The sequence below is a fragment of the Nyctereutes procyonoides genome, unplaced genomic scaffold (genome assembly GCF_905146905.1).
Source record: "Nyctereutes procyonoides isolate TBG_1078 unplaced genomic scaffold, NYPRO_anot_genome, whole genome shotgun sequence".
In the NCBI taxonomy this organism is placed as follows: domain Eukaryota; kingdom Metazoa; phylum Chordata; class Mammalia; order Carnivora; family Canidae; genus Nyctereutes; species Nyctereutes procyonoides.
The window spans coordinates 15933375-15953382 of NW_026575125.1; the positions used below are offsets into that span (position 1 = coordinate 15933375).

General features: G+C 38.7%; 1 protein-coding gene across 6 annotated transcripts in view; it reads right to left on the reverse strand.

The window, feature by feature from the left end:
- BCLAF3 (BCLAF1 and THRAP3 family member 3) overlaps positions 1-20008 on the reverse strand; it is a 61348-nt gene that overhangs the window by 29705 nt on the left and 11635 nt on the right. For all 6 annotated transcript variants that reach the window (XM_055338278.1, XM_055338277.1, XM_055338280.1 and 3 more), the window contains 3 exons: positions 11529-11603; positions 7792-8361; positions 6751-7413 (listed from right to left, as the gene is read on the reverse strand). In XM_055338278.1, the coding sequence (XP_055194253.1) occupies positions 6751-7413; positions 7792-8361; positions 11529-11569 (1274 nt within the window). In that variant the 5' untranslated portion in view covers positions 11570-11603. The remainder of the gene's footprint in view (positions 1-6750; positions 7414-7791; positions 8362-11528; positions 11604-20008) is intronic.

The window sequence follows — 20008 nt, forward strand, 5'->3', positions numbered from 1 at the left end:
ACCAATTAGTGTTCACCCTAAATGCATCCTTAAAGAAATGCTACTATTTGTTATTTTTGTTATATAAAACCAGCTATTCTACCACTCTAATGTTTCCTGAATCTTTATAACTTGTGTTAGAAGCTCTCTTGACCTTTCTGTGTCATTATGAAGTCATGATTATGACATATAGCCAACAGTTATTGGGGGCTTACTGCAAGCCAAACACAGGGGCTCAGACCTTGTTTACAAACATTACCTCATTTAATCTTTACAACAGCCCTATGGGGAAGGTGCTTTGACACTGGGACAATGGATGTCTTGGGTGTTTTGCTTTCCATCCCAGAAGCTGAGTGTTTGTTATGAACATAATCCTTCCAAGTGTCATAATGGGAAACTACACCTTATTCCAAGAAAGCTGCTCTTGCTTAAAACTACTCTTAAATTCTTTGTCTGGAGGCAGATTATGTGTCACAGAAGAAAATGTCTTGTTATTTTATATTTATACCTCATTTTGGACCCAAAATGGCACTAACTAGCTTACAGCCATCTTACTCCTCTGCATTTAACTCTAAATATCTTTTGCTTCTTCCCAAAAATCATGTTCACTACCAAAGAACTGAGATTTACAAGTGCTGATGTTCTTTATGAGTATGGTACAGACTGAAGATAAACCCACAAGAGAGCCCTGAAATATGTTTTAAATAACAGTAGCACCGCTGGAATAAATAACAGCAATCTGATGGATACATCTTGGGGTGTGGGTGTACACATGCACAGATTAATTTATTTAAGTCACTTAATAGCCATATATATGAAACTGTTCCAGGGTAATGAGGAGCTTATAGATACTCTTTAAACTTTTTAACTTCTCTGATAAGAAGGTTTTATGTGTCTATTTTTAACTTAACAGAGGCAAGCCTTCCATATGACTTTCTATGCTCCCTGCTCTCAAACTAGCACTGTTGAGACAACTCCCTGCCAGAGCAGAAACTTGGAAAAGTGATTATGCAGCAGGTTGATGCCAATGCTATGGTTTCCTTGATTCATCAGAAAGACTTTAATTAGAAGACTCACTTCCCTTCTTTCTTCCTAATTTGCTCCAAGCTTCCCACTGCGTATCTGATAACAGAGACATTCAGTGATAAACACTGGAAGCTAGAATGGCCCGTAACAACCTCTACTAACAAACAATTACAAATACTGTTTTTAACAGTACAAAAAGTCTGCTCCATACAAAAAAATGCTTTTAAAAACATTTTACAGGAGAAAAATAAGATATTCAAATAGAACTACAAAAATGGTCCGTCCATAAGGGGAAATCAGTTGATAACATTTTGTACTTCAGCCTCAGTTTCTCCCATGAGGAAACTAGTTGTAAAGGTTTCCAGTTTTCCACCTGGTAATTATTAAAATTCACTTGTCATTTATTACAAGTTAATTACTGATATAACTCTTATACCCACTCCATGCCCAACCCTCAATCCCTAGGAGTGCTATGGTATACTTTACAGCTATACTTAATTCCCGAAATTTTAGTGTTTACATTTCCTATCAATTTATCCTGGAGTTAGTCCACTGCAAGATTTCTTATTAAAAAATGTCAAAATTGTCATTTCCTAGGAAATATTAAAATCATATTACCTGAAATTTTAGTCTTTTAGAAACAATATGATGGTTTTGCTATAAGAAACGGCTTCTTGAAACTGGAGAATGCAAAATGTTCTAAGTATTTACATTTATACATTTAATCACCTCTTGGTTCACATTTTCCTTTCACTATTTCCTAAGACAGGCATTGATTAACAACTTCATAATTTCAAGAAATACTTCCAATACAAGTAGGTAAGCTGAAAAGACTAAATGTTCTCATTTGAGATGCAGTTTAGTTTTAAAAATTAAAATATAGCCAAACATCTGTATTCTAGTACTACTTCTGATACTGTTCGAATGAAATTTTCCAGGTTTCTTTCTTCCCTGCTCCAACTCCACTTGTTTTTGGTTTTGTTTTGTTTTTCTCTAAGGACATTTCCCCTGATGTTCTCACTGAGTGTTGTGAATAACTAAGAAAATACAAAAAGCCACATTAAACCTTAATTTCCTCTTACATACAGTTAAGATCCATCAAAAAACCCAACTGCATGGCAAAACAACAATTACAAAAAGCCCAAGAATAACCCAAACTAATGGATGATCTTCTGCCCTCTGGAAGCTTACGACACATATCAAGTTGTCTTTTCTCAGTTATCTCTTAAGAATAGCATCTTATTGCTCAAAGAGCACTCTCCCAGTTATTCATTTGCTCCTGTCTTCCTCAAAAGATACTTAGCATTTCCAAAGCTGAGGGTAAAGGGTTAGGGAGAACTGCTATTCCCCTAATTCAGCATTTTTTTTTTCCACAAAGTTCCTCGAACTGGCCTCTCCAACCCCAGTGCCCATCCAAGTCACCTCACAGAAAGAAGGCAGCAGCCAGAACTGAGCTTCCTGCCCTCTCTGATCAGCTATTCCTGTCAAACCAGGCTGGCAGTGTGGCAATGTCACCTTCACAGCCTCCTGTCCATCTATTCCCTTTCACTGACCACTTGAAGCACAGCTCAAAGTTCCTGTGTGCGCTGTCTGCCTTTGTTAACCCATAAATATAAAATGTCTTTCATCTCATCTCCACATGTTTAAAACCTTTGAAGCCTAGTTCACATGTCAACAACTCCTAAAAGAAGCCTTCCCAGAATCCCCCACCTTGTGTATCACTCACTGTGCCATGGTATTAACACCATCGCCCTATTGTCTATTAGACCAGAGGAAAAGAAACCCAATCCTACGCCAATTTATAGTCCCAGGGTACCCTAACAGGCTGTCTCACACAAGGTGGGTCTTCAAAAAAATACTTGCTGAATGAAGAAATAATAAATGGAAAACAACTTAGACAATTTGAAATAACAGTTTTAGCTAAAAAGTTGACAGACTTCAAAATTCTAATTGAGGCCAATTTAAGTGTGTTTTTAAAAACTTTCTTGGCTTGCTTTTATTTTAAAATTATAACTTCATTTAGACCAATTTAAAATTTAAATATTTTATTTTTTATAATATGAAATCTCAAATATATACAAAAGTTCAGAAAATCCTATGATGAGCCTGTCAACCCAGCTTCAATAGTTACCAACACATGGCCAATGGAAGCAAAGTTGTAAAGCCAGGAGGAGAAACTACAGGTTAATTTGGGCCCAAAAAGGCATGGAGAGGTGGTCTGCCAATGTCCGAGTGCTCAGGGACCCAGTAGGAAACAAAAACTGATGTACCCCTACCCAAAACAGAATATTCATCTTCTTATGCTAGGTTCCCTAAGACACACTAGAGAAGCTAGGGTGAAAAATAGGAATGAAAGGGAAGCTTATCTCAATTGATTTTTGATTTTTAAAAACGTATATTAGAAATATTAGGGGGAAAATCTTAGCTTTTTCTGATAATAAACAGTGAGGTAGCAGGTTTGTGTTATCACAAAAGTATCTCCACCCATGGCATATCACAGGTAGGTAAACTTGTGTCACTGGGTTACCTTCCTTCAATCCTATGGTTTTTCAGATTGGTCCCCCACCCGTGTGGCACCTCTTTCCTTAGAGCATCAGAGCTCTGATGTCTCCTGGGTCCCATCACCCACCTCATCCTCCTTCAGGATGGGGAAATAGCTGATGGGGATAGGGAGGCCCTCCCTGTATCTTCTGGGGTGGGGGGGGTAAGAGATAAAAGGATATATATGCATATGTGACTGATATGAACTTTAATATCAACTTTAATAGCCAACCTTCCCATCCTAGACACCTAGTACCAGCAGCCAGGGAGGTCAAAGGAGCCTCAGGTCCATCCATACCAGCTTATTCTCCAGAGAATGGCACCCCCTGCTCCTCTCTACATTTCCTCCCTAGCCTGAACAAGGTTCAGTCTCTCACCTACTTGCTCAACATTAAACCCAAACTCCCTTCATCTGCCCCAAAACTTCAAGATGTACACAGCAGTGTTTGGAATTCATAATAGCATTTGTAGAAATTTTCATATTATGACTCCGTAATTTACACTCTGAAACATGTAATTATGACTTATAGGTAACTTCTACCTCTGATGATGCAGTTTCTGACAAAGTGGGTCATTAGAATATAGCTTTTGTTAACAGAAGTATTAACTATGCAGTGAACATTCAAGCAAGTGTCAATCTACTGCTGTTCTAGATACAAACTGGAATCTAGAAAAATCACTAGCCTAATCACATATGTCTTCAACTACAATGATAACTGGAAGAACATACACTGATATGTGATCAAAGCTAAGAAAGCAAATGAATGCATAAACAACCATCTCAGATTTTCAAAAAAATGGATAAACCCTCTAGATTTTAACCAACAAATAAACGTCTCTCCACTCTATGATTATTTTAATCTTTTCAAGCAGAGGAAAATCTAAGTTATGCTAATAGTTGAAAACATGACTCTGTTGAAGGCATTAACTGCCTTTGTTTTATGGATACTTCATCAGTCCATATATAATTAAATCCAACCCCACAAAACTCTTCACAACTTAACCATTCATCAATAAATAATTATCATCAGAGAGATTTTGTCGACTATGCTTTATCATACTGTCAAGATGCATATATTTACAAAGTTATTTATTCTTCAGGTCTTTGAATAGGAAGGATTTGCAGTGGTAGCTCTGCTACACAAGCCATCCTAAGGATCAAGTCATCCTAAGGTCTTTGTCAGGTAATTCAGACATGTGCTGACAGGTCATAAATTTCACAAAATTATAATTCATCAATTTAAAAGAAAAGATACAGCAGCTTCAATTTTGGGAAGCTTATTTTTGTGACACATAATGAAAATCAAGCTTCCATTTAATATCTAATTATAAAATTAACCATGTTCAATATTTCTATGAGATTACAAAAAAATCCTTCAGAATTGATATTTTTAAGATTCTTTAAAAGTGTTAAGCCAATTTATTTTTTTAAACCAATTTATTAATCTCTTTTAAGTTAATTAATTAAAGAATTAAGTTAACTAATTTTTTAACATCATTATTAAATATAGGTGTATCATTACTTCTATTAAAAAAATTCAAGATTCCTGTGATTTGATTGTATGCAATTTTGTCTCCAAAGGAAAAAATTGTAAACAAAAATGAAATACTGAAGAATTTAAAGGGGAGGGTACTAATATCTATAATCCACTTTGAAATATATGGAAAAAATAAGATGGAATGATTGATGGATAAATGGACAGATACATGATTATGAAAGTAGAGTAAAATTTTCATTGTAGACCCTCAGTGGTAGGAATATAAGTATTTACCATACAGTTCTTTCAACTTTTCTGTGTATTTGGACATTTTCATAGTGTAATGTTCAAAAGAAAAAAGCTTGAGGGAACATCCTCAAAGTTGATGCTTACAGTAGTTTTTGTGCTCTTAAGGTTAAGAACTAGCAGGAAATATAATAGCACAAAATGATTTAAGGCTTATTATATGAAATAGAATACAAAATTATATAGTATTACGACAACCATGTATAGATATACACAGAAAAATAACAAAAGGAGCTGTACTAAGCTGTTAATAAAACTATCCTAGGGTAGTAGAATATTGGGTGATTCCCCCCTCTATTTGTCCAACTTTCTAGAACATTATCATATTTATAAATGCTTTCTGTGGACATATACATATGTATATTTTACAATATTTTTGTAAGTACATGACTGTAAGGGAAATACGAGGGAGAAGGACTGCCATATCTAACTTTAAGAAAAAATATACATATGTTTAAAAAAAAAAGAAAGAGAGCCTGTGGGTTTACCTCCCTCCCTGTCATATTCTGACCTTAGATTTTGCTTAAAATTATTTTTGATTGCAATACAAGTATGAATGAACTGTAAACATAAATGCATCAAATCATCACAGCCCATCACTTTATTTATTCACATACTGGTAGTGTATTAAGGTAATGAACAGACTTAGCTGACATAGTCAACTGTAGTGCCTTATTATTTCCAGAATCCATAAACCGAGGTAATATGCATAACTGAACAAAGTATGCAAACCACTTTAGCAGAATATAACCTATTAAAACAGTAGTCTATTTTTTTTTTAAGAATCATTAAGAGCTAAAGTGAATGTCTTAAAAAAGGTCTCTTTCTAGACTCTAGCCTAATTTCCTCTACCTAGGAGAAGCTAGTTGGCTGAGCACCAATTGTTTTGAGATGGCAGCAGGAACCAAGTGAGGTTACCTGCCTCTTTGAGCTACAGGTGCTCTGACTTAGACAAGTCGCTTCATCTCTCAAGGCCTCGCTTTCTTCCTCTATAAAATCACGGCCAGTGAAGAGCCCCTTCCAGATAAAAAATTCTCTGGATTTGAGGCAACAGGGAAAACAGGCTCTGAGAAACTGAGCAAGGAATGGCACCTTTAACTCCACCCAGCCTATTCCTGGTTACAGAAAATCTAGCAGCACAGAAACATAAATTCATGAAAAGAAACAACTCCAGAGAGTACCCTGCACCAAAAAAGTATCTTGAGATACTTGAGATGTGGAAACCAGTAGACATGAGATCACTCTGTATTACTAATCATGGATTCATCCTCATTACAGGGCTTGTGTGAAAAAATCCAGGCAATCCCTCCCCACTCAATGGATTCTAAACACACCGTGAGTTCCAGTTTCAAAGCTTCAAATAAAGGTGGCAGAAACATATTTTTCTTAAATAGCACAAAGAAAAAAACAAAAATAATACCTGGATGTATTTATTGTTTTCTTCGCATCTATTTTAACAGTAAGTGATTTCTTCTTAAGACTGGCAGATGAAGGTTTCACTTTGGAAAGTTTACTTTTATCAGCTTGGTTGCTGGAAGAGTTGCTCTCTTTTCTGCCACCCCCTTCTTTCTTTCTTTTCTCCCGTTTGTTGCTGCAGGGTTTCGAGCCAACATCACTTTTACTTGAATGTGTAGAGGGAGTGCAGTCAGTGCAGTCTTTCTTAGATGATTTGGAAGGTTCTTTGGCTTGCCCACCTTCAGTCTCTCTCCCTCTTCCAACATTAAAACAAACGGACTGTCTATTTTCGGAGCCTTTTTGAGAACTGGATTTTCTATCTTCCTCCTTAGAGTGCTTCTGCGTTCTTCCATCAGAAATGTCCTGGTCCCCACCTGAGGCCTTACGACGTTTGTGGCGATAGTCACAGGATACCCTGGTTGCTGAACTGGTCTCTGGAGGTTCCCTCTGAGTATGTCGATGAGATGGTCCAAGGTTCCGCTGCTCCTTCTTCTCTTGGTAAGATGGAAGAGAATACCCAAACTTCCACTGTGGGTTCCTGGCAGGCTCTCTGTTTTCATACCTCTCCACATCTTTGGGTCTTTTTGATGTATGACTGTATTTTCTGAAAGCACGATCCTCAGGATACCTGTGTTGACATAAAGCAGTTTACACTTGCACTAGAGAGAAGAAAGTAAGAATTTATATGTGTGGAATGTTGGGCAGCATGGCTTTAAATGCAGTGGCCAGTTAACTATAATCCCTCAAGCCAATTCATAGAGGCACAAGGTAGCAAAAGAGGAAAATACCATCTTTTGTTACAATTCTAGCCGTTAACATGACTTACTCTAAAAAGAAATACTTCACTACTACCAGTAGACCATAATTACATTATATGCTTTTTATCTTTTTAGACAAAAGCTTTTCAAGGTGGTTCTCTTCAACCACAAAGTTGAAGTAAACAGTAAACAGACTTTTTCACTTGAGGCTTTATACAAAATTACCCAGGTTTAATGTTTTCTTATACCTCTTCTGAAAAGAGCTCCTTTTCTCACAGTCTTCAGAACCTCTTCTAGGTGACTGAGGATGGTTTTCGTCCTGTATCCTCTGGTGCCTCAACTTGTCTTCATGCCACTTTCCTTCGAACCTAAAAGAATCTGCTGCTGATCTCTGAGGCGGTTTCCCTCCTTTTCCACTTCCTCTGACTCTGCTGTGGTCATCAGGAATATACCTTCCTTGTACTTTCTGGGGATAACAATTCCTCTGATGCTCTTTGTAGGGTACGCTTCCTGAGTATTTGGGCGTATAATGAGATCTTCTGTTACCATCCCCTCTTCCTGGTGAGTATACTCGGTAAGGCTTATAAGAATAAACATTTTCTAAAGAGTTTCTTCTTAGGTTTGGGGAAGGTGATCTATGTTCATAAGATCGGTAATGTGTATTTCCATGAGAAGGAATCCTTGATTTACTCTGTCCATGTTTCTGACTCTCCATTCGCCAAGTCATGGGTCTTTTTGGATCCTTCCTATAGTCACAGCCATAATGAGAATGTCTTTGCTTGTAGTGTTCAGAATTTCTAGGTACTGGTGATAAAGACCTATGTAAACAAATGGAAAAGTTCAGTCCATTTAAAGACAATAAACTAGGTTTGCCCTAATATGAACTAACTAAATAAGACATTTGCTTTCCACTGCTTCTCCCACTCAAATTAAATTCAACAATTTGCTATATCTGTATTCTAAATTGTTCATTTGGGTGTCTGATTACTGTTCTGGCCAATTCAACAAGCATACTTTTCCATCTGAATTAATGTATCCCACGTGCATATCAAAATGGGCTAAGCACATCCATCCTGCTAGAGGAGGACCAGCTTAGGTACACAGCAAGATCCATTTTAGAAGACTGCTGACAGCAAAGTCTGGGCAAAAGAGCCAGTCAACAAAAGCCTGTGTCAGGTTCAACAGCCAGGTAAGAAACAAACAACAGGAGGGCTAGAGTCACACAAGTAAATGTATAGGAGAGTCTCTGGCAAGTGGAACATAACCTATGAAATCAAATTAGATTCTAAGAGTTTATGATGTCACAATAAACCCAATCTCAGACTGAAGATTGACCCCGCAGTTTCCCCAAGTACTAAGGCTATCTCAAGGAGCAAAAAACTACATACTTCGTGTGTGGAATGGGAGGGAAAGAGGGCATTAAGGCTTGAATCTCATACTTAGTTCCTCCATAAATACTACTAAGATAGATAAATTGCTTCTTTCCCAGACCTATTCCCTTACATGTGCTGTTGAAATAGAGCTTATAACATTGGTGAATGTGGGCTTTAATGCAGCCATCATGTTCCCCAGGGACAGCATATCTTTTCTGTAACTACCTTCCCCAATACCTCAGCATTGCCAACATCAAGATTTCATTCCCATGGAGGAGGAAGAAGGCTCCTGTAGCCAGGGAAACAAGTCTGAGTTGCCTGGACTTCAAGAGCAGAGAGAAGAGCACTACTACCCAGAACACAATAAAGTTCAATTTTGCACCTGCACCTCCCACCTAACCTGTCCAATTTCCCAATCTCCTCCCTGGGGGCTTATAGTCTTCTAATCAATGAGGCAGCTACCCTTGCAGCTTTTGTTACTGCACACTTTCAGAAGCTGCCAGGGAGTTGGAGCAACCATGAGTCAGATCCTTTCCATTTGGTGACACATCTGTGTGTCCTCCCCACAAGAAAGGAGGCAGATTTATCTTCCTCATGTACATACTGGGATTTATATACTAGTCTTGGCAATATCTCCCTCTGGAGTCACCAAACTAGACATACTAGCAAGTGCATTATTTAGCTTAAGAAGGAACTCTGTCATCCATCCTCATCACAGGGAGGAGCAGGTAGAGCCTCTGAGGACTTTCTAGAAGAGTGCATCTCTTCCATCGCTAAGGAGAAAAACTGGCAGGGAGAGACAGGTCTCCAGACTGGATGAAATAGTCAGCCCCTTACTTTAGTCCTTATCTCATAATGAGTACTGCTTTGTTATTATATTTCATATCAGGGGCTTTATTGTATAAAACTCCAGTCTTTTTTTTTTAAACCCCAGTCTTTTGAAGGAGATTGCTGGAATGGTTACTATCATTTTCAATTCTCCTAAAGAAACAAAAGAGATCTGAGGAGTCTGTTGGGAGGCAATCCTCCCTGGGTCTCTTGCATTCTGCATTGGTAAGCAGAGGCACTGACAGCTTTTGTTCCAAGGCACCACAGCCTGGGAAGACAGAGATAGGGCCTCCCTCAGGGAAAGAGGGCCAATTTGTTTGCTATCCAGGATATGTCTGCTCTAAGGCCAAGGCTGGGTGGGTTTGCTTGTAGCCCCTGATGAAGCTTGGGTTCCTCAGCTGTGTGGTCACCTCAGTGCTTCGCTCTGCAGCGCCCACTCTCAGAAGACTCAGGAGTCAGGGCAACACAGGAACACAACATTCAGGGTGCCTGCTGTACCATGAGTATAATAAAGGCCTTTGTCTCTGACCCAGGAGTGCCTTGTGGCAGGCTAATGTGTTAGTTTGCAAGTAAAGTAAAATATCAGACGCTGTACAGTTTTTTGACAAAGAGTTCTAAGAAGGAATCTAGAAATCAGGTACTAAGCTTGGCAAGTCTTCTGTGTTTCTTCATCACCACCTATCACAAAAGGGTGAAACAAAACAACCTCTGTGATGCCCTCCATATTAAAATCACCCATTTGTTTACATTCCCTTTTCTTCCTGAAGCTCCTTCCTGTTACAATTTGGTCTTGCAAATTACAAAATGAAAATTGTTAACAAAATGATTGATTAATCACTGTAGAACCATAATGAACAATGGCCAAGTTGTATTAACATGAGAAGTTTTGGTCTGCTTTTTATGTATGTAATTATGGTCCTTTTTAAAGTCCTAGAATATACTAGTCACTTTCATAGCTCCGTGCCTTTGCTTCTATTGCCCTCCCTTAACTGGAATACTTTTCTTCTTTGTTTCTGCCTTTAGAAATTCTATCCATCCTTAAATGGCCAGCTAAAATTTTATCTCTTCTTGGAAGGCTTTCTTAGCATCCCCTTTTTCCCTCCATAAAATCAGAATTATTCCTTCTCTGTGGACCCAAAATACTTTGTCCCAGTCGGTAGCACCGTACTTAACCCACGGTATCATAGCTGACTGTGGTGCCAATCTCCCAGCCAGTCTGCATGCTTGCTGAGGCCCCAGAAGACATCATATTGCCTTTGTAGCCCCAGAGCCTACAGCAGGTATACAATAAATACTGGCTGAACTGTTCCAATCTAATTATGTGTATATACTATTGATACTGCCAACAAGGAAAGAAGAAAGTTGAACTACAAATGAATTACTCAAAACTCTATTATTCTGCCATGAAGAAGAAGAAAGAGGTAACTCCTGATTTTCTAACTCCCAATTTTTTCAAAGATAATGATTATGAAAAAAAAAACACAGAAGAGTACTAAACTACTTACTGATGCAAAAAAATGTAACACTCAAAGATGTTTCTCACTCTCCCTTGCTGTGGCCATTGCATTTCTTTTTATTATGGATTAAGTCAAGCTGCCAGCCATAATTAAAGCAAGCTGCCAGTTTTCAGAATCTAGAAATACAACCTCTATTACTGTAAAATACCTACTGTGAATAACAGGTCCCATGAATTTATTAAAATAGGTTTTCAACAGTACCAGTGGACTTGAAAATCAAAGCACACCCCAAACCCAAGCTTCTCTGCTAAACTAAGAACTGCTCACCTGTGCTTCCACCTGGGGGATCGAGATCGTGACCGTGCCATCTTTTGACACTTGAGCCACTATCCACTTTTTACACTGCAAAGAAAAACAGTATTAGGCAAGTTTACAGAAAGAGCCTGCAATCTGCTGTAAAAGCAGTAAATACCACCGACAAAAAATTATTGAAGGTCCCTGTGCTCAGTTCCCTCATCTGTAAAATGGGGATGATAATAATAGGACCCACCTTATTGGAATGTTGTGAGAATAAAATGAATTAAATCAGGGGGCAGCAATCTTGTCCTATAAAGGGCCAGACAGTAACTACTTTAGGCTTTGTGGGCCATAGAAGGTCTTTACTGCATCTTCTTTTTTAAAAAACTCTTTAAAAATATTAAACCATTCTTAGCTCAAGGGTCACACAAAAACAGGCCCCAAAGGCCAAATACACTGCAGTGGGATGATCCCTGAGTTGTCATGAAAAGAATTTAGAATGGTGCCTGGCACACAGCAACTGCTAAATAAGTGTTCCAAAAATAGGAAATCCCTACCCAGAACTCTTTTACAACTGAGCCACTACTACCTTCCTGCTTTCACCATGTACATAAACACTTCATATAATCACAGTCAAAATGTTTAGGGATACCTGATGATACATCCTGCTTTTTAAAATTCTGGATAATAAGAATTACAATACCTAATTACAGTACTAAATTGCTACCTACCTTCCACCAGATAAATATACCAAAACTTGATTAAATATGATTAAACATTTAGTTTGCTTTTGATTTTTTTGGTAAAACAAATAATGGCAAATAAATACACTTTTAAAGTTATGTAAACTTGATTTTTAAAATATTAAGACTTGGGATCCCTGGGTGGCGCAGCGGTTTGGCGCCTGCCTTTGGCCCAGGGCGCGATCCTGGAGACCCGGGATCGAATCCCACGTCGGGCTCCCGGTGCATGGAGCCTGTTTCTCCCTCTGCCTATGTCTCTGCCTCTCTCTCTCTCTCTGTGTGACTATCATAAATAAATAAAAATTAAAAACATTTTAAAAAAAATAAAATAAAATATTAAGACTTGTGCTATCTTTCTCAAATAAAATCTTTTAAAATAATAAAATATATTTTTAAAAGATTTTATTTATTCATGACAGACACAGAGAGAAGGAGAGACACAGAGGGAGAAGCAGGCTCCCTGTAGTGAGCCCAATGCTGGACTCAATCCCAGGACCCCTGGATCACGACCTGAGCTGAAGGCATTCAACCACTGAGCTACCTAGGTGTCGTATATAATATAATATTAAGTCTTCAAAAGAAGCTGATAGTTTTAGGAACTAAATTTTTTAAACATGGGACTATGGCATAATCTTCTATACTAGCTATTATTTACATTTCAGTAATCCTCCTTAGTTCTGATACTGTAATTAAGTAGTTCCCAACTTATTGGCCCCAAACTACTGATGGCTTTCAAAATTATTTCCATGGATCCATGAAATAATACATGGAGCCACCATGCACAGACTATGGAATGAATAAGTATGTGTCTCATATATTATAACCTCTATTTTGTAAATTTCTGAAGATAGTGTGGTCATTGTTAAAAATATAAATGGCTTCTTGTTACTATGTAGTTTTCCCATTAATACAAAAAGCATAACTATTATTATGTGGACACTTGTTTAAAAAGGGAGTCCTCATAGTCAAACATTTGCAAACTATTGTTGTAATGAATTTTAGAAGTAAAAGTATATAAGGTTAAAGGACTTGAACCACAACGCTCATCAGAAGGACATTCAATTCAATTATTTATACAGTGCCTCTTTCCAAAAAGAAACTGAGGTTAGTAAGAACAATTAGTTCAGAGGAACTGTGAAACTACGACACTAAAGGGGAGAATTCTCTAATTATTATTATTATTTTTAAAGATTTTATTTATTCATGAGAGACACAGACAGAGAGAGAGAATGAGGCCGAGACACAGGCAGAGGGAGAAGCAGGCTCCATGCAAGGAGCCTGACGTGGGACTTAATCCTGGGACTCCAGGATCATGTCCTGGCCTGAAGGCGGCGCTAAACCGATGAGCCACCCGGGCTGTCCAAGAATTCTCTAATTAAAACAGGATGCCTGGGTGGCTCAGTCAGTTGGGTGTGTCTGCCTTTGGCTCAGGTCATGATCCCAGAGTACCCAAGTCCTTGATGGAGCCCCATGTCGGGCTTCCTGCTCAGAGGGGAGTCTGCTTCTCCTGCTCCCTCTGCTCCTCCCTTGATCATGCTCAAGCTCTCTCCTTCTCTCAACTTTTCTCTCAAATACATAAATAAAATCTTTAAATATATATATATATATATATATATATATATATTATATTATATATTTTTTGGGGTGGGTTTGCTTGTAGCCCCTGATGATGCTTGGGTTCCTCAGCTATGTGGTCACCTCTGCGCTTCGCTCTGCAGCGCCCACTCAGAAGACTCAGGAGTCAGGGCAACACAGGAATACAACGTTCAGGGTGTCTGTTGTACCATGAATATAATAAAGGCCTTTGTCTCTGACCCAGGAGTGCCTTGTGGTAGGCTAATGTGTTAGTTTGCAAGTAAAGTAAAATATCACTGAGCCACCCAGTGGCCCATTTTTTTAGGCACCCCTAAAAAAATCTTAAAAATACAATGAAGGGGCACTTGGGTGTTCAGTGGTTGAGCGTCTGCCTTCGGCTCAGGGCGTGATCCCAGGGTCCTGGGATCTAGTCTCACATTGGGCTCCCCACAGGGAGCCTGCTTCTCCCTCTGCCTTTGTCTCTGCCTCTCTCTCTCTCTGTCTCTCATGAATAAATAAATACTTTGAAAAAAATAAAAAATAAAAAACAATTAAAATGCATTCCTTCAACAAAATTCCTAAGTCATTATTTGCCAGCCAAATAATTATTTGTTCTGGGGATGCAGCAATGAACAGAAATAGGGAAAAATTCCTATCTTCTGGAGTTTAGATTCTACCGAGGGACTTTATAACATAACTAAAGAAGCTTTGGATATCAGTTTGTACCTGTGAAGCTGAATAAAAATAAAAATCCCAGGGTTGGTGAAGGGGATGACACCAAATACTACTGCTGATGATGAAAAAGCATATTTTTAATAGAGGAATTTTTTCCACTTTATTAATTTTTAAGTAAGCTATATGCCCAACATATGCCCAACATACCGCTTAAACTCATGACCCCAAGATCAGGAGTTGCATGCTCTACTGCTTGAGCCAGCCAGGTGTCCCTTCATTTTATTTTTTTGAAAAACAGATTTTTAAAGATATAATTCACATACCATACAATTCACTCATTTTAAGGGCACAATTCAGTGTCTTTTAGTATATTCACAGAGATGTACAACCAATTACCACAATCTAATTTTAAAACACTTTAAACCTCTTTAAAAGAAACCCCATTAGCAGTTGTTCCCCATTCCATCCCTCCTTTGATTAGCCCCTGGCAACCACTAATCTTTCTTTTTCTATGGATTTGCCTAGTCTGGACCTTTCACATAAATGGACTCATACAATATGTATTTTTGTGACTGTTTTCTTTCCTTTGCCATAATGTTTTCAAGGGTCATCTCTGTTTTACCATGTATCAGTACTTCATTCTTTTTATGGCTGCATAACATTCCACTGTATGGATATACCACCTTTTATTTATGTCCTCTCTCAGTGGACATTTGGGTTATTTCTATCATTTTGGTTATTATTAATAATGCTGCTATGAACATTTGTGTATCGTTTTTGTGTGGACCCATGTTTCTATTTCTCTTGGGTATATACCTAGGAGTGGAATTGCTGGGTCATATGATAACTCTATATTTAACTATTATTATTATTATTATTATTATTATTATTATTATTAAGTAGGCACCACACCCAGCATGGAGCCCAATGTGGGGCTTAAAATCACAACCCTGAAATCAAGACTTTAGCTGAAATCAAGAGTCAGAGGCTTACCTGACTGAGCCACCCAGGTGCCCCTATGTTTAATTTTTAGAGAGACTATCAAACTTATCCAAGGCAGCTACATCATTTTACATTCCCACCAGAAATGTATGAGCGTTCTAATTTTTCCACATCCTCACCAACATTTGCTATTGTCTGTCTTTCTGATTAAAGCCATTCTAGTGGGGGTGAAATGGTACTTCATGGTTTTGATTTGCATTTCCCTAATGATGGGTAATCTCGAAATATGTAAGAAATTATGAAACTAATCATGACTACTTTCTTTTAACCTAATAATTTCAGTTTAAACTTATTACTCTATGGTATGCGTGGGTGGTTCAGCAGTTGAGCATCTGCCTTTGGCTCAGGGCATGATCCTGGGATCAAGTCCCACATCAGGCTCCTCGCAGGGAGGGAGCCTGCTTCTCCCTCTGCCTATGTCTCTGTCTCTCTCTGTGTGTCTCTCATGAACAAATAAATAAAATCTTTAAAAAAATAAATAAACTTATTACTCTAAGACAATAATCTAAAAAGAAAAAATCAGCTATATATACTAAGGTGTTTAATATTAGCTTTATTTATAATAGGAAAGGAAATAAAAAACCACCCAAACTAATTATAACCTTAGCCCAGGAATCAATAAAAGACTAAATGAATTTTTTAAAGATTTATTTATTTATTTATTCATGAGAGACACAGACTGAGGGAGAGAGGCAGAAACACAGGCAGAGGGAGAAGTAGGCTCCTCATAGGGAGCCCAATGCGGGACCCAATTCTAGATCCTGGGATCACTACCCAAGCCAAAGGCAGGCGCCCAACCACTGAGCCACCCAGGTGTCCCAGATTAAACAAATTTATTTATTTTTATTATTTTTAAAGGATTTTATTTATTTATTCATGAGAGACAGAGGGGGGGGAGGGAGAGAGGGAGAGAGAGAGAGAGAGACGGAGGCAGAGACACAGGCAGAGGGAGAAGCAGGCTCCATGCAGGGAGCCTGATGTGGGACTCGATCCCAGATCTCCAGGATCACACCCTGGGCTGAAGGCAGGCGCTAAATCACTGAGCCACTGGGGATGCCCAGATTAAACAAATTTAAAACACATATATCCAGGGGTGCATGTGTGGCTCAGTCAGTTAAGTGTCCAAGCAACTCCTGGTTTGGGTTTGGGTCATGATCTCAGGTTCCTGGGATGGAGCCCTGCAGGCTCCCACTCAGCAGGGAGTCTGCTTCTCCCTCTCCCCCTACCCCTGCTCATGCTTGCTCTCTCTCTGTCTCTCAAATAAATAAAAGCCTTAAAAACCCCCACATATATCTAGTCACTTCCTATCTTCCTCCAAGCCTTATGTATGTCTTATGTCTTTTTCTCCACATAACCTACTAGTTTACCATACCACACTACTTGATTTTCCCTGATCAGGCCATGCTCTCACTATCACATAGATGGCCTTTCCTCACTCTACTTGACAAATCTCTATTCTTTCAGGACTGTCTGACCATTATCTCCCCTGGGATTCTTTCCTTGGCTTTCTTATTTTCCCCGAGTTTCTTCTCGGGAATTCTGGGTTTATTTTGAGATTATTTGAATACATTGTAATTATTTGTTTAAATAACTTTATTTGCTTCAAGAAGCAAAAGACTCCAAACAACATATCACAGAACACAAAACACTAATGATCTATGGACCTATGGACATGTGGGATATTCAAACTCATCAGTAACTGAGTAAACACAAATTAAGATCATAACCATTCCACATCCACAATACTGACAAAAAAAATCAAAGTTGCACATTCTGGAGTGTTGGTGAGGATGTGGAACAATAGGGACTCTCATACACTGCTAAGAGAGTATACATGAGTATTAACCAGTTTGGAAGTTGACAATACCCATTTAAAGTTGAACACGCTCATATCCCATAGTCCAGCAATTCCACTCTGCAAAAGACTTTAGAATAGTGGCCCTCAAACTTCAGTGTGCAACAGAATCACCTGAAAGGCTTGTTAAAACACAGATTGCTAGACCCTACCCCAAAGGTGGGCCTTACTTCTAGCAAGTGCCCTAGTGATATGGATGCTATTGGTCCAAGGAATACAGAACTACTGCCTTAAAGGAAAAGGTGAAGGGCCTTTGGGAGAAAATAAGATTTACTATGTGATTAAAAAAAGTATTACTCAAAACATTTCCCTTTGATAATATTAAAATTAGCTTTATTAAAATTCAAACTATTCACTTGAAAATGGGTGAATTTTATTGCATATAAATTATACCTCAAAACTATAAAAAAGTTTGCTTTGGGGTGATGAAAACACTCTGAAATTAGATCAGATATTATGAAGATGTTGCACAACTCTACGAACATACTAAAGCCCATTGAATTGCACACTGTAAACCTGTAAGTTACATCTCAATAAAACTTTTTTTTAAAAGTTAACCCTGGGGACTCCTGGGTGGCTCAGCGGTTTGGCGCCTGCCTTCGGCCCAGGGCATCATCCTGGAGTCCTGGGATAGAGTTCCGCATTGGGCTCCCTGCGTGCAGCTTGCTTCTCCCTCTGCCTATGTCTCTGTCTTCTCTCTCTCTTTGTCTCTCATGAGTAAATAAATAAATAAAATCTTTTTTAAAAAAGTTAACTCTGTTTGCAATTGCTTAGTGCACATCAGCTAGTAATTAAAAGTACTGGCTCAGTGGCTTAATGGATAAGGGAGAAGGAGAGTTCATTTATAAAAACAGAGTAAAAACCTAACAATGGTTTTTACATTTTAAAGGGTTAAAAAAAAAAAGAAGATGAAGGAGAAGGAAGAGAAGAATATGTACTAGAGGCTGTCTGTGAAGCACAAAGCCTATTAAAATACTATCTGGTCCTTTACAGAAGTTTGTCAATCTCTGATTTAAACTAATTTGTGACTAGTAAAATTAATCAAAGGAATTATCTTTAGGACACAGAGAGAAAGAAAAGACTGAAACACCAGCAGAGTTTGTGACCAGAGAGAAGGAGATGTCAATAATAGTAGATAAACTGGATATGCTGCTACTTCAAAGGGAATGTACAGGACCAGGGGTAGTGAATGAATCTATCTCCCTTGAACACACAAAGATGACTGGACAGCAGGCACCTTCACTCCCAGAAAGATGCTGAAGAGGATGCTAGTGCCAAAAGAGGCCATCTCTACCAGGATAGCACTGGACACATCCCCTGACTCAAGTGAAAGACCCAGTTCCAGTGATTCTCTTCTTCCTCCCACAACATTTCCCTCTCTTCAGTAGATCCTTCCCATCACTTTATAACCTAACTCCTGGGAAGCTCCCAAATCTCTAGAACCATACCCTCCTGGGGCTACCACCTTCTCTCTGCATTTTTTTTCTCTCTCCATTTTTAAAAAAGATTTTATTTATTTATTCATGAGAGACACAGAGAGAGAGGCAGAGACATAGGAGAGAGAGAAGCAGGCTCCCTACAGGGAGCCTGATGTGGGACTTGATCCCAGGACCCGGATCATGACCTGAGCCAAAGACAGACGCTCAACCGCTGAGCCACCCAGGTGCCCCATTCTTTCTCCATTTATAATCAAATTCCTCAAGGGGTTGCCTTTCATAATCATTCTCTCTGATTCCTCTCCTATTCTTGCTTGGCCCCACATCAATATGGCCTTCAATCCACCACTACACCAAACTGCTCTAGTCAAGATCATTAATCAAATCTGTCACTAAATCCAATGGTTATTTCTCCTCCTTACCCTGGACCCACCAGTAGCACTTGTCAGTCGATCATACCTACCTTCTAGAAACATTTTCTTCACTTGAATTACAGAATACTACATTTTCCTGGTTTTCCTCCTACCTCTAACAATTCCTTCTGTCTCCTTTGCTGGTTTCTCATCTCCCCCTTCACCACTCTGACCCTAAAATAGTGAACCCAGTCATCCTCTAGTGACTTCAGTCTTTAGACCTCTCATTGTCTATACTCTTTCCCCAGTCTACACTCTCATTTAGTCTCATGGCTTTAAATAATCATTATAAACTAATAATCCCCAAATTTGTATCTTCAGCCCTCACCTATCTTCTGTACTGCAGTCTTACATATCAAAACAACCTACTGGATGCTGCAAACATGTCCAAGAGCAAACTCCTGACCTCCCTCCAAATTCTGCTCCTCTTATGGTCTCTGCCCCACCTCAGTAAATGGCAGCTCTATCCTTTTAGTTTACAATAAAAAGGAAACATAAATGTCGAATAAACATGAAAAGATAATCAACCATACCTAATCAGGAAGATAAAACAATAAGATACTATTTCATACTCACAAGATTTGCGAAATGTCTAAAGTATAATGATTTCCATGTGTTTATAAGAAAGTTAAAAAAGAGGGACACCTGGGTGGTTCAGTAGATGAGCATCTGCCTTCGGCTCAGGGCATGATCCCAGAGTTCTGGGATCAAGTCCCGCATTGGGCTCCTTGCGTGGAGCCTGCTTCTCCTCCCTCTGCCTATGCCTGTGCCTGTGCCTCTATGTGTCTCAAATAAATAAATAAATAAATAA